This window comes from Sarcophilus harrisii, chromosome 2 (genome assembly GCF_902635505.1).
Source record: "Sarcophilus harrisii chromosome 2, mSarHar1.11, whole genome shotgun sequence".
NCBI lineage: Eukaryota > Metazoa > Chordata > Mammalia > Dasyuromorphia > Dasyuridae > Sarcophilus > Sarcophilus harrisii.
The window spans coordinates 335179956-335196040 of NC_045427.1; the positions used below are offsets into that span (position 1 = coordinate 335179956).

Sequence of the window (16085 nt, forward strand, 5' to 3'; positions counted from 1 at the left end):
ATTGTTTTACACCAAGTAATACAATTATATGTGGTAAACTTTTCTTTCTTTTACTATTATAGATTAAAAATCCTATATTTACAAATTATGTTTATAAAACTTTTGGGGTCTATGACAATCATTATATAATTTTATCATGTATTGTTTTGCACAACTCTTTAATGAGTTTTCAAAATTAAAGCAAATTTGATTTGAACCTCGTTAGTTGGATTTCATATCCAGCTTTTTTCTTTTAAACCATGACACCAAACAGCCTACACTGCTTCAGGTATTATATTTTTCAGATTATATACTATCCTTGGATACTATGTAATAATCATCATTTAACTTTTTGAATCAATATAAAAAGAAATTTAAAGAATACAATCCTTAGAAAATTAGAAATTAGAAAATTCCTTGATTATAACATTATAATATTAAGTGCTTATCTGAAACTGATTTTTTAAAAAGACCTTGTGGGATTTACATAATCTTAAAATATACAAAGTGAAAACTAAGTAAATGAAGAGAGTATTTCATTGAAAGTGCCACTGAACTAACAAGATAGATTATAATTGCCTCTTAAAACATTTTATAAATCTGCTGCTCTTCTTCAGTAATTTAGTTGTATCTGACTTTTCATCACTCCCTTTGGCATTTACTTGGCAAAAAATATTGGAGAACTTTAGAATTTTCTTCTGTACCTCATTTTACATATGAGGAACATATTTACATATGAGTATTATTAAGTGCTCTTGCTCAGGGTCACACAGCTAGCTCGTATTTGAAAGTAGATTTGAACTCGTGAAGATGATTCTAAGCCCCATGCTCTATCCACTGCAACATCTAGTTATAAATCAATACTTAAAGAATATCTCATATTCTTATGGTTTGTGGTACTGTAAAAGCTAATTTCCATTTCAAGTAATGAAATTGTCTTTCTATTTGTGCAAAGGACTATATAGTATATAATGTATAGACAATATCCTATCATTGACATTTCTAGTACAAGAGATTATATGTAATGAAATGTTATATTTTGCTTTATTTATAAATGCAAATACATGAATTGAGATAATTATATTATGTGCCTATCATTATTCTGGAAATATCTTTTTGTCAAGTATTAACACATAGCTAGGGGAATTAATATTTATGTATCTGGCTACTGATTATACTAAAAGATAATAGTAAAATAAAAATGTTAGATTTAAAATCATTCTTATTTTAGTGCTTCTAATTAAACTTGGATCTTTGTATATGAAGTTTCTAAATAATTTTTATCTTTTGGCTATGTCTACCAGCATATTTAAATTATATTCCTCCTATTCAGCAATCCATCTATAATGCTTGTTTAGTAGTTATTTCAAATACCTATTCCAGCTTTCATTACCTAAAATTAATGAAAATTTGAGGTGAAAATGCTTGTGCTATGGATATACATTTCCTTTCATAATACAAAGATATTTATTTTAATACAAATGATGTTTAAACAGAAAAAAGACAAATACATATGTTAAGATAATATATCTGGGTCATCAATAATTAGCAAGCTTACTGTAATTATTAGAGTCTAATTGCTGACATTTGCTAACATTTTCTATAATGTTCTTTCTATCTTTTCCTTACTAAATGGCAAGCAAGAAAAAAATAAAGTGTACAATAAATAATATGAATTGACTTTAAAAACTAGTTCTTAGACAGTATAAAAATTGATTCAAAAGAGTCAAAGGAATCTAGGATTATGCAGATTTTATCTTAATATTGGCCAAGAAATACTTAAGAGAATTGTCATTGCAAGAGATTCCTATATTGTCTGCAGCTTCATTCAGTCAAGATATCTTCACTAGCCATCTAGCTGCAAAGGATATTTATATTTAAAAAAAAACTGATAGTTTTAAAATTGTATTTAATAAATATTTTAATAGATAACTGTAAAAGAATTATGTTAAATTTAATATATGTATACTATTCTTTTACAGCAATATTATAGTTACCTCTTTCAATCAGGCAAAGGTTTTATCCATTTACAAAGCAGTTTCTAATAATTTCAAATGTAAATATAATTTTAAATGATGAACAAGATGAATTTTGATTAAATGTTTATTTTGTCCAGTCCAATAAGACAGTGGTTTGTTAATTTTTGCACAATCACTTACTAGCCATCCTGTAGTTGTAGACATAGCAAACATTTCAGTTAACAGATTGTAGGTAAATTCCATGATATTTTGCAAAGAACAAATAAAAAGTTTTTTGATGCTTTCCTAGCCTGTAAACAGTTGTCCAGCATCAGAACAGTAGTAAACAAAGTTTGCAAATAAAAATCTTTAACTTGTATTTTAGTTCTATAGCTAATTTCATAAATGTTTTAATAGCAGAAAACCATTTAATATAAAATATGGAATTTACAAAGAATACAGATACATTTTGATGATTTTCATTTTATAAAATTAAAAGTAAACATAATAGCTGAATATCCAAGTTAAGATATTTTTTGAAAATTTTTATGTTTTAGCATTAAAAAAAGGACGGTTTTGGATTACACCGGATCCTTATCACAAAGATGACACCATCCAGATTGGACGTGAGGTGAAAATATCTTGCCAAGTAGAAGCTATTCCTTCTGAGGAGTTAACTTTTAGTTGGTTTAAAAATGGACGTCCCTTAAGAAGTTCTGAGCGGATGGTTATAACACAGACTGATCCTGATGTTTCCCCTGGAACGACAAACTTGGACATCATTGATTTGAAATTTACTGACTTTGGAACATACACATGTGTAGCATCCCTAAAAGGAGGAGGCATATCAGATATAAGTATTGATGTTAACATATCCAGCAGCACAGGTAAGATATTACATGACAAAGGATGTCCATATTTTTAGAATTATATGAGAACAGTTATTTGCTTAGTAGATATCTTTTTCAAAAAATAATATTTCCTGTAAATGCATGTAAAATATTTTTAATATTAATTTTTTTGAGTTCTAAATTCTTTTCTGAGATGGCAAGCAATTGATTATAGATTATACATGTGTAAATAGATGAAGGTTTTTGATCTTTATTCTTCCCTAGCAAAGTGGTTTAAATTCAAAAAAGATTTTTTAAAAAGATCTTGTGTCTGAGTAATAGATACTACATTATAAAAACTATTTTTTAGAATAAAATACTTTTTGAAGTAAAAATCATAGAGATGTCACATTAGCTTTTAGTTTGATTCAATATTTGAAAGTTATTATCTAAAATAGACTATAGTAAAATTGTTTTAAATGTTTAAATAGATTAATATATGAAGTAAAATTAGATTTGAAGTAAAAAAATAGCTATAATTTGTCTTCAACAATCACAAAATAATCGGAATTGTGCAAAATCTAAATTTATGATTTTTAAAAGATAATTGGAATTTCCTTTAAAATCAGAGTCAGAATTAATTACATTTTCAGTTGGGTTAAAACACATCCATTCTGGATATTTATTTTTATAAACACATTGTCATTTATTTGTGCTAATTTAGATGTGATCATGAAAGTGTAAGGGACCACCCTAGCATGGGATAGAAGGATGCACAATATGATCTTTCAAGATCAGTTATACTCCAGCGCCCAGTTTCTTAAACTATCATTCATGATTTCATAGGTGGTCTTGTAACTGAATGTGGGGATCACAAAAGTAAGATTTGTATATCTCTTTTATATACCCACATACCTAGGATCATGTAAAAGAATTCTCTGGTGAAAAGGGGATGCAGGTAGAAAAAAGTTTAAGAAGTTTTGCTTCTTAAACTTTTTGCTAAATAAATTTATTTTTCTTTTCTATTTCTAGTGTCATTTTCATTAGAATATTTTTTTAAATACTAGGAGAAGAATTCACTCAGATACTTCAAGAAGTATATTCTTTGATTTGTTTAAACTCTGCAATCAAAAATCAGTTTGAATGTATATTATCTTGTCAATATTGACATTGATAATGAATCTAAGATCTTGTTCCTTGAGTCCATAGATCTAAAGTTTCATTAAACCTGAGGACATCTAGTCCATCATTTTCATTACACAATTGAAGAAACAGACCAAAAGAGGATGAGGGTTTTGACAAAGTCCTCACAGGTAGTATTTATCAGAAGTATCTTCCAACTCCAAAGTCAGTGATTTTTTCACTGTACTATATACTTTCTCACTCTTGCAGTTCCTATTTACAGGCCACACTAAGCTCTTGTCCTCTCTAAGAATATATTATTATCCCCTCTTTAAGCTAATCAAATTTTTTATCATCTAGAACTATATTTCTAAAAGTTGTTCCACTTTTTAAGTAGTGAAAAAATAAAAATGAAGATCTAGATTATATATACATACATGTGTCTGTTGAGTAAAGATTTCCTTTCAAAATAAAATAACATTTTCTCAACTAAATTGTTTTGAAATATTAAAGTCAAATTTTTGCCAAGTTAATTATAAAAATATATGATTCCCAGGAGTGACCATTTTAGAGATCTGAAAAAAAAACCTGTCGCTTCAGAGTTAACCATATAATGCTACATGAATGATTCAGATGTTATTAGAGCATACATGTAGAGTTCTTTGTGTACATGTCAAATGTGACTGTAGCTTAAAAAGGATAGGTCCAAATGAAAACTGAGATTACCTAAGAGAAAAAGAGCATGAGAAAAGCTAACGGTATTATAATCTTATTCATTAATGCTAATAAACAGAGAAGGGATGTGCAAGTCTAAATCTTATATCTCTAGAATTGGTCTGGAAATCATTGCTATCTGTATGACACTGAAGGATGAAACGCATGGTTTCAGTTTCTTTAAATGAAAAATGAGTTTGAAGAATTTTAGTGAAAAAATTACAGAGACTCAAAATGTATAATGGAATTCTAAAGGAATAATAATGTGACATTGCCATATATAATTATGTCCCATTCCTGTTAGTCAACACCCATTTTTTAACTAGAAAGGAAAATTTTTCTTACCATCTTTTATGTCCTTATATGTCTTTTTAAATAAATTTTTTATGGATAATATCTGTATCTTATATCCTTATAGCAATCCTAAGTATCTCCCCTTTTCCCATTCCCAGAGAGCCATCCCATACCAAAAAATATATTTTTGAAAGAGAAGAAAGTCAGAAAAATTGATCAATACAATGAAAATGTCTGGATATGTTTGCAATGTATAACACCCGTGTACCTTCTACCTGCACAAAGAATGGGTTTAGCATGTCTTTTCATTTCTTGTCCTTATGCTCTTTATTAATCTTTAAAATTTTATTTATAATTTTGTTTCATTCACTTTTAACTTTTTCACATGTAGCTCTGTCCATTTACATTGTTGTGGTTGCTGTGTATGTAATTTTCTTGGTTTTGCTTACTTCCTTCATAACTATTTCCATACTTTGTTGTATTTATTTATTATAGTACATTAATATCCACTTACATTCATGCAACACAATTTATTTAGCCATTCCCTGGTTGATGTTCATATATTTTGTCCGTTTTCTTTTTTTTTTTACTAACACAAAAGACTGCTGTAAATATTTTGCTGTATATGGACACTTTCTTCTTATTGATGGTTTTCTGAAATTATAAATGAGCCCAAGAATGGAGTGTCTAGTTCAAAGGATATGGACATTTTAATCATTTTATTTTCATAATTACAAGTTTCTTTTCAGTTTCACACTTCCACCAATAATATGCATTAGCATGCCTGTCTTTCCACAACCATTCCAACATTGGCTATTTTTAAAAACTATATTTTATTTTTTCCCCAATTACATGAACCCCTCAACAACTTTTGCATTTATTTTAAGTTTTGAATTTGGAATTCTATACCTCCTTCCCTCTCCTTCCCTTTCTCTGAGATGGTAAGTAATTTGATATACATGTACAAACAAATAAAACATTTCCATATCAGTAATTTTGTAAAAAAAAAAAAAAAAAAAACTTGAGAGAGACAGAGACAATGACAAAGACAGAGAGACAGATACAGATACAGATTGAGACAGAGAGAAAGTCTCACACACAAAGAATATAAAAACATGCTTTAGTCTATATTCAGACATCAGTTATTTCTCTAGAGGCAGAGAGCATTGTTCATCATTTTGGGGGATTGTATTGGATCTTTGTAGTATTTAGAATATCTAAGCCATTTACAATTCTTCAATGTGCAATTTTGTTGTTACTGTATACAATATTTTACCGCTCTTTTGTCTTCATGTGTTTCTGAAATCATCCTGCTTGTTATTTCTTATAATAAAATAATATTCCATTACAATCATACATTACAGCTTGTTTAGCCATTCCCCCAGTTGATGGGTATCTCCTTGATTTCCAATTCTTAGCCCGATAAAAAAGAGCTACTATAAATATTTTTGTACAAATAGGCTTTTTTCCCTTTTTGAAAAAGTTTTCCTGAGAATATAGACCTAGAAGTGACATTGCTGGATCAAAATGTATATTTGGTTTTACAGCCATTTGGGCATAGGTCCAAATTAATTTCCAAAGTGGTTGCAATAGTTCACAACTCCTCTAACGATGCATTAGTGTCCCAGTTTTCTCGCATATCTACAAAAATTATAATTTTCCTTTTTTGTCACGTTAATTAGTCTAATATGTGTGAGGTTGGTACCTCAGATCCATCATTTACTATTGCCCTTTATTGTTCTTTGCAAGTTTTCAAGTTTTTTTTTTTTTTGGAAATACATTCATCATATTTTTGGTGATTTGGAGCTTCTTTCATATGATTGCGAATATTTTATAATTCTTTTGAGAATTATTTGTTTATATATTTTGACTATTAAGAAATGGCTATTATATATAATAAATTACATTTATGTACTTACATATAAATATGTATAATATATTTATATAAATATAATGATATATAAATAATATTTTATTTCTACATGTTATATTATGTAATTTTATCTCCACACATATTATTGAAATATCTTGGGTACCAAATTCTTGTCAGATAATTTTTTTCCAAAGACTTTTCTGCAATTGGGCATTTTAATCTTAGATTCATTGATTCTTTAAAGTGTAGCAGTTTTTCAATTTTATGTCATCAAAGTTATCTATTTTATCTTTATAATTTCTTTTTTGATTAAGGATATATTTCATATTCATGACTGTGAGACCATGAGAATCTTTTCTTTTAATTTTGCTAGTATTATTTTTAATATTAAAGGCCTTGTATTCATTTACAAGGTATCATGAAATATAGACTATTGTGCTGTTCTAAGTCTGAAATCTTTAAAACATTTCAAGTTTTCCAAGTAATTCTTTTTTTTTTTTTCATAAATAAGTATATTTTCCAAGGCAATTTATTCTTTTTACTTAATTGCCTGGTTATTGAATTCTATAGTTTCTGATTATCTAGTCTGTTCCACTGGTGAGCTCTCTGTTTTAAAATTAATAATAAATGGCTTTGATTACTGCTGCTTTGTAATATAGCTTGAGATATGAAAGGAGATATGCTCCTTTTCCCCTAGTTCTTTTGATCATTTCCCTTGATTTTCTAGAGCTGTTGTTTTTCCAGATTTTTTAAATTATTTTTTCAACCTCTATAAAGTATGCTCTTGGCAATTTGATTGGAATAACATTAAAATATAAATAAATTTCCACATGATTGTCATATTTATTATATTTGTCTGCCTTAGTCATGAACACTAAATATTCTTCCAGTTATTTAACTTGTTATTTATTTAAATTCAATTGTATTTTTTCAGTTCAAAATCATTCCATGCTCCACTCCATTCCCTACCCATTAAGAAGTAAGAAATATAAATCTTATCATACAAAATAAATTTTTGCATTGGCTATATTTGGGGAGGGAGGTAAGGAAAAAAAATGCTTCAGTTTGTATTGTAAAACCATCAGTTCTCTTCAGTTTGTATTGTAAAACCATCAGTTCTCTTTCTGAACGTTGATATTTTTGGCCATGAATCTTTTGGAATTGTGATAGGTCATTGTGCTGATCAGATTTCCTAAGGTTGTTCTAGGTATTATCCTTACAATACTGCTGTGATTTTGTAAATTATTTTCTTGGTTTTGCTTATTTCTTTGCATCAGTTTGTCTTCCCAGATTTTTTTCTAAAATCGGATATCCCTCTTATCCTTTCTTACAGACCAAGAATATTCCATCATATTAATATATAATAATTTGTTCAGCCATTCCCCCACTTATGGGTTTCTCCTCAGCTTCCAATACTTTGCAAACACAAAAGGAAATGTCATAAATATTTCTGTACACATGGATCATTTTTACTTTTTTCTTTAAATACTTTATAATAGACTCTATAAAAGTATTGATTAGGTAAACCCTAGAAATTGTGTGCATTTTAAAATTATTTGGAATGGGAATTTACTTTATGTTGTAGCTTCTTATGTTTTCTTATTTTGTAGGAAAATTGATGATGTTTTAAGGAATTATTTTATTGATTGAAATAATGCTGAAGCTATTAATTGTCTGAATTAATATCTTTGCTGACTCTCTAGGATTGTCTTGATATATAATTACATAATTAGCAAATGGGGATCTCATTTTTATTTTTTTGCATTTAGTTTCTCTTGTCCTATTACCGTTGCTAATTTCAAAACTATATATATCACAAATAGTGGGAAGATTGAACATCCTTGCTTAACTCTTGTATTTATTTTAGAAGATTCTAATATGTCCTCACTGCATATGAGGATTCCTTTTATTTTAAATAGTTTTAAAATTATATTGAGAAAATTCCCTCAGTGCTTATATTTTGTAGAGTTTTTAGCACTAAGGGGTACTTTGTTAAGGTATTTTTTTTCTACATAATTAAGATGATCCTATAGTTTAGTATTCTTTGATTTTTAATATATGATATAATATGATTGAATATCTGATTGTTTTCCTAATGTTGAATTCTTCTTGCCTTCTTGGTATAAATCCCACTTGGTCATTGCATTTCTTGGTTTATTCAACAGGATTTTAAAATGTTAAAATCAAAATTCGTTAGTAATATTAGTCTATTGACCAAGAGTTTTTTCTTTCCTAGGTTTAGGTATTAGAATTATACTTGTTTTAATAAATGTTTCTGATAGTGTGCATTACTTTTCAATTTTTGAGACCAATTTGTGAAGTATGAACACTGAAAAACTTGATAATATTTTTTATAGGGAATTTTATTAGGACAAAGTAGCTTTTTAAAAATTTTTCTTTTGGCAATTCCTTTACAGCTAAATTTTATTATTATTTTCAAAGAAATAGTGTTTACTATAATTTTTCATTTCTAAAGGGTTTTTTTTTTGGTTTTACACTTTATATCTCCTCTAATTGTAATATTTCTTATTTTGTGCTTATTTTAGGTTCATTTTTTGGTTGGTTTTGTAATTTGAAAAAAATTACATTTTCAATTAGTTAATTCTCTCTTTTTCTATTTTGTAACATATGATTGCAGGGATAGAATTTTATTTTCTCTGAGGATTGTTTTAGCTTCATTCCAGAAATTTTGGTATACTGTTTAATAATTATAACATTTTAATGTAGACATTAATTATTTCTATAATTTGACATTGTTAAGTCTCCATTTGAATCTGTATCTTTCCTTGTGCTCCCTAAGCCAATTACTACTTTTATTGTTTTATGGTCTATAAAGGATATATTAGTTACTCATGCCTTTTTAAATTTGTTTGCAATTTCTCTATGTTTTATAACATGGTCAGTTTTTGTAAAGCTACTACATTAGATAGAGAGACATGCAGATTTTTATTTTGATCTCTCATTTTAAAGACACCACAAATCTTTAATTCTAGTTTCTTCAACAATTTATTTGTAATCCATAGTTTTCCATTTGTTTAATTTTTTATAAGATTTATCTAAAACTAAAAAAGGAAAGGATGTTTTTTTGTATCTATTGTGTTACTCCCTAAATCTTCTCATAGTTTAATAAAATGCTTCCTTTATGTATTAGAGTGGTGGGGTATTTGGAGCATACACATTTATTAATGATATTAAATTATTCTCTGTGGTTCCCTTTGGCATAATTTAGCTTTTTTGTTTATTTATTTTTATTTCCTGTATGTTTGTTTTTGTTTTGTCAAATAACATGGTAATAACAACTATTTTCTTCTGGACTAACTTGATGCATAGTAAATTATCATTCAACCAGTTTTCTTTTTTGTTTGTATTTACTTTTGAAATCTTTTCTAATAAATAACAGATTGTGATATTTTGTTTTCTTATGCAGAATGACACTTTTTAAATTTATCGGATTATTTAATCTATTCACGTTTAAATTTATGAGAGTTAAGTTTATAATTTCCTCTAATATTTTTCCAAGTTATTATTTTTTTCTTCTATTGTAAACACAGTACTATGTTCCTTGAGTTGCTTTACCTTATTCTTTTTCAAGGTGCCCCTATTTCAATGGGATCTCTTCGTTTAAATCTTTGTTTCCTCTTCTCATTTGTTCCTTCTGTTTTTTGAAATTTTGTTTTTTAAATCACTTTTCACCTGATTTTATCCAGTTATTTAATTTTCCCATCTCCCCCTTTTTAGTTAAATTCCATCTTCTCTTCTTATCTTCAACTAATCTGTTCTTTAGATTTTCATTCTTTGCATTCTTTTCCACAAAAGATCTCTCACTTCATTATCAATCATCTCTTTCTATACTCTAAATCTTCATTTTATTCATGACCCTTCTTTTTATTGTCTGAATTCTATCTTTTCTCTATACTTTTCATGCAAAAAAAATTACAGTGTCTATCCTAGATTCTCCTTTATGCCATTGTCTTCTAGTGGTGATCTCTGTTTTGTTGTGTGTTTCATTTCTGGAACAATGCCAGTTGAAATAGTGTTCTCTCTGGTCCCATGAAAATGTTCTTCTTTCAGAATATCCCTGATTATGTACTTCACCACTAGTTACCATTTTTTCACATTTTCCTCAAAATCTTTCTGCATACATGCCCACTTTTTTCTTCAAGAAGTTGCTCCTAAGAGTTCCAATTTTCCTTCTCAAAGTAGTAGTAGACTTTTCAAAGCACCAAATCCTTCAGGCCACATTTAATGTCTTCATGTCCCTTCACAGACCATCTCTCTTCCTCTAAAGGAATCATTCATCAATGAAAATACCTCCCACTACCAAAGCAAGGCTATCTTCATCCCCTTCCATATTCTGTCCTTCCTCTATCCCTCCTCACCTACTCATCCCTATTCCCCTGCAAGTTTTCTACTATTGAAGCAAAGGAATTACTTTCTTTCTATTGCTAGTTCTCAGTTTGAATAACACATCTTCACTTCTCTCCCCATTTCCTTCTGCTCCTTTCATGTGGTAATGTCCCTCCCCCGCCTAAAAAAACCCTCACACATTAATTCTCTTGTAGGCAGAGTGCCACCAGGCTCTATATATGATATCTCTAGTCTGCCTCTATACTATGATCTTCACCAGAATTCCTCCTTAGCTTCTGTCTCCATTATTTAAAAAAATGCATCCCTTCCTATTTTCAGGGGAAGAAAAATTTCAAATGGGGGAAAATATGTTGGGAGTTTGTCTGCATATGTCCAGTTTACTAAAATGCCAACCTGTAGATCTACTAATATGTGGTGAGTGGAGTGGCCTCTTGGGTCACCTGCATCTTCTTTCTTCTAGTTTTATTAATGTCAAAATTAACATGATTGGTCCTTTCTCTAGTAGGATGCTACTTATTGATCATTGGTCAAAAGTAGATCTTAGTACCTTTCTTTTTCAACACTTTGCCATTACTACTGTAGAAAGAAAAGGGGCTGTAAATGACTAAGGCCCATTTTTTATTTTTCTACACGTCAATTTTATTATTCTGTGAATAAAGTAATAAAACTTCTGGTCATAAAACTCAAAATTTAGGCCAGTCAGACACACTATGTTGCTGGAAGCAGTCTTGAAGCTTTTCCTGAATTGTAGAACCTTTCAGTTTGTGCTATGCCAGATTTGCTTTCCAGATCCCATAAGATGCATTTTTTTAATCATTTGATTTTAGTAATTGTTTTTAGAATCTTTGTCTCAAAATCAGAACAATTCTCTGTTAGCTCTGATGAAGCATAAGTGATATTCTTTGTTTCCCTATGGCCATAAAATAGAATTTCAATAGAGCCAATGCTACATTATCATATGTAATCATAATAGATGAAAATCACAATTATTTTCAGATACAGTGTTTTTCAAATTCACAAAAAATGAGTATTTCAAAAAGTTCTCCAAACAAGCCAACAAAATAAGAAATATTATATAATTTATTAAATATCTCTGCTTGCTTAACCTTAACTTTGTAAGACCTTTCTCAAGACCACAAATATAATAAAGAGCAAAGCTAATTCTGACTTTCAACTGAAAGAAACCTGGTCCATATGGAGCTTTTCTCACAGAGTTTAAGCATTTGGAGTCAATTTAGCATTGCCCTTTATTCATATAGGAAAATTATCCCTCATGGAAATGCTTCCATTGATATCATCAGGGTTTTAAAGTAATTCAAATGAGATCAGGAAAAAAAGTGTTACTTGCTACATATGATACATTAAAACAAAAAAGTACTTCTTTCCAAACAAACTTCACTGAAACTCTAGATTCCCTCTAGCTTAGTCAGTTCATGTACAGGTTATTAAATAATCTTTCCATATAGAAATGTAAATAGTTTAACCTTATTGAGTTCATTGTGATTACTCGTTCATGTCTATCTTATTTATGCTTTTCATGAATCTTGTGTTTTTAATGTAAGATCTGTTCTTTTCATCAGGAGTACTTGAAAATGTTCTGTTTCATTGAATACCCATTTCCCCTCCTAAAAGAATACACTCAATTTTGCTGTGTAGGTGATTTTGGGTTGTAATCCCTTGCTTCTTTCCTTTCTGGAATATCATATTCCAAGGATTCCAACTCCATTAACATAGAAGACATTAAATCTTGTGTGATCCTAACTGTGACTCATGATATCTGAATGATTTCTATCTGACTGCTTTCAATATTTTCTCCTTGATGTGGAAGCTTTGAAATTTAGCTATAATAATCCTAAAAGTTTTCATTTTGGGATCTCCTTAAGATGATCAGTGAGTTCCTTTAATTTCTATTTTATTCCCTAGATATGAGATAAAAGAGCATTTTTCCTTTATTATTTCTAGAAATATAATATCTAGCTCTTTTTTATCATGCCTTTCTGGTAGTCCAATAATACTTAAATTATCTCTCTTCCAACGTTTTTGTTGCTCTTTTACCAAGCTATCAATTTTTTTTCTCCTTTTGCTGAAGTAACTTGGCCAAGGTCACACAGCTAGAAAGTGTTGTGTCTGAAACCAGATTTGAACTCAGGTTCTCCTGACTTCAGAGCTGCTTCTCTATCCATTGTGCCACCTACCTGCCTCTATCAATTCTTTTTATAATTTCCTTGCATCACTTAATTATTTTCTTAATTTTTCTTCAACATTCTTGTCTCTTGTTGTGATTGTGTCAAATTAAAATTTCGGGTGAGGTTTTGTTTATAAGATGTTTTCATGTTATCTTCTCCTGAGTTTATTTATACCTTCATCTTCCCTGTTGCCACAATAACCTTTTACAGTCAAGTTTTTCCTCCTAATAGGAGGAAGAAAATCTGGTCATTTTTCCAGCCTATTTCTTGATTTTGAACTTTATGTTACAGTTGGGATATCATCACTCAGAAGTCAGAAGGCACTTTCCCAAACTTAAATCTTTTTTATTGTTGATGTTTTTAGAGTTAGTTCTGAGGGTCTGCAAATTTTTGGTGCTTTTACAATATGTGAACCAAACAGAAATGTGCCAATACCTCTCCTCATATGTTCTCTATTCTTTACCTAAGATTGTCCCCTTTTCCCCTGTCATTGCAAGTACAAGTATGTCTCTTGATCCTGGAACTGAAGAGGGTGCCTGTTCTTTTGTGAATGACCTCCATGTCCTGGAACCTGGAAATTCAGAACTACGCATGAGCATGGTGACTGCCAGTTAGCACCAGCTGTATTCAGTGCCATCAATGGATACCCTAAAATCTTTTTAAACCAGTTTTCTGATTCTTCTGCCTTTGTCTGAGAGCTTCCAAAGTAGTATCTACTGCTGCAACAGCCATTGTTGTTGCCACTATGCATGTGTGTATTCTAAACAGGCCTCCTCCCTGGAATCACAGATCTCTCCTGAAAACCTTTTAAGTTTTCTTAAACCAGAAAAATGTCTTGCCTTGATCTTTTGTTGGCTCTGCCATTCTGAGATTTAATTTGAGGCATTATTTTAAAGCTGTTTAGAATTAAATTTTGAGAGAATTCAGATCGTTGCTACTCCATTTTGGTTGTGCCCTTATCATTTATTTGACCACTTTTTAACTCTATCATTCTTATTTCATTTTTAAAATATTTTTCAGTTCTTTTAAGAATTTTTGTTCCTGTTGTGTTCAATCTGATGTTTTTTCTTTTGAGGGTTTAATTATAGCTGTTTTCATATAGTGATATATGTTTGTAACTTGTAACTACCTGTCAGTAGATTTTTATGGACAGTTTCTTTGTTATTGTTTGCTTATTTTTCTAGCCTATTTTATACTTTAAAAGTTACATCAAAGTTGATTTCTCCACCATACTGCTGTTTTCATAGTTAACTCTGGGTATTTTAGATGCTTCCAAAGTGATATGATATAGGGAAATGTGGCCTTTCCTATACTGTTCTGTATTCTGGTCCTTATCCAAGAAGTGCCCCTACTCTCTTGCACCTACAAAAACTAATACTCCTCTCTGCCTTAAAAATGGACTAGTATCCTTGCTCCTTTCAGATTGCAAGCACTCCTTTCCACCCTGGAACTGCTACATGGAACTGGGCATGGGCAATGGGATTGTTCAGTAGTTTTCAGTGCTGTATTAATGCTATTACAGGAGTTCTTTGTAATTTCTTTCTGACAAACTAATTGCCTTAATTGTCTTCGGTAAGAATTCCTGAAGTTCTGCTGCTGTCACACATATCTCAAAGTTCACAGTTGGTGGTGCTACTTTGCTTTTGACCAGTTCTGACCAGTGTCACAGATCTCTTCTTCTAACCTCCAAAGTTGTTTTAGGCTAGAAATTATATTTCATCCCAATTCTTTGATAGTTGTGCTGCTCTAGAATTTGATTTGACTCCTTATTTTTAAAATTATTTGGAGGAGAGTTAGGCTAACATAGTTCTTATACTTAACTATCTTGGCTTCAACAACCATGCACTCTTCAACCCAGTGACAGCTTTCCTGACTGTTCAGTGAATGTGACACATCATCTCATAGTTCTAAGCATTTTCTCTGAGTATTGAGTGCTAGGAATGCTATCCCACTTCAGTCTGCCTATTGACTTCCATTTGATGGAAGTCTCCAACCCTTCTCTTTCCTCTCTCAATTTCCTTTTTATCCTCTTCCTCTCTCTCTCTCTCTGTCTCTCTCTCTCTCTTTCTCTCTCTCTCTCTCTCTCTCTCTCTCTCCATGTGTACTGTCACATAATCTCCTTAAAAACAAGAACTATCTTTTGTCTCTTTTTGCATTCTGAGTGTTTAGCATAGTCCCTGACACATAATAGATAGGCACTTGATTGATGATTGATGATTGGCTGACTAAAAGAATGATTCAGTATGATGCAATGAATCTTGATTGTTCCTTTAGTCTTCTAGCTACATCATTAAAGTGGTGAGGACAAGATGATGGTGTTGCTTGTGAAATGCTGTGTCTATATAAAAAATGAGAGATAACTTTTAGTTCTTCCTACTTCTAATATGTACTCTCTCTACTTGAGCTCCCAAAGAAAAGTGGGGAAAGGGAGAAAGAACAACATTTTTCTTTCCTTCCTCACCCCAACTTCCTGGTATGTATGAGCATATGGTAGATAAAGAAGAAATTCTGTTGCTCAAGCTAAGGATGAGCCTTCATCTTCTATTTTTTCCACTTTATTTTTTTTCTTGAGCATTGGTAACCAAATAATAAAACTTAACATAGACATTTCTTGCCTTGGAGGGAGCCTCATGAATTCTAGTAGGTTTTCAGCTTTGCTGGAAAGCTTAATGTTTATTTATTAAAGAGCAGCAGGAGGATAAGCTCAATAGATCAGAAAAAAATTAGGAGGAAATGATTTGAACAGTTCAAAACCAAAGTA

At 30.3% G+C, this 16085-nt stretch overlaps 1 protein-coding gene across 1 annotated transcript in view; it reads left to right on the plus strand.

Annotated features, from left to right (window-relative positions):
* Positions 1 to 16085, plus strand: part of MDGA2 (MAM domain containing glycosylphosphatidylinositol anchor 2) — a 639286-nt gene that overhangs the window by 323648 nt on the left and 299553 nt on the right. Inside the window, 1 exon segment of the mRNA XM_031952914.1 lies at positions 2495 to 2824. Within this exon segment, the coding sequence (XP_031808774.1) occupies positions 2495 to 2824 (330 nt within the window).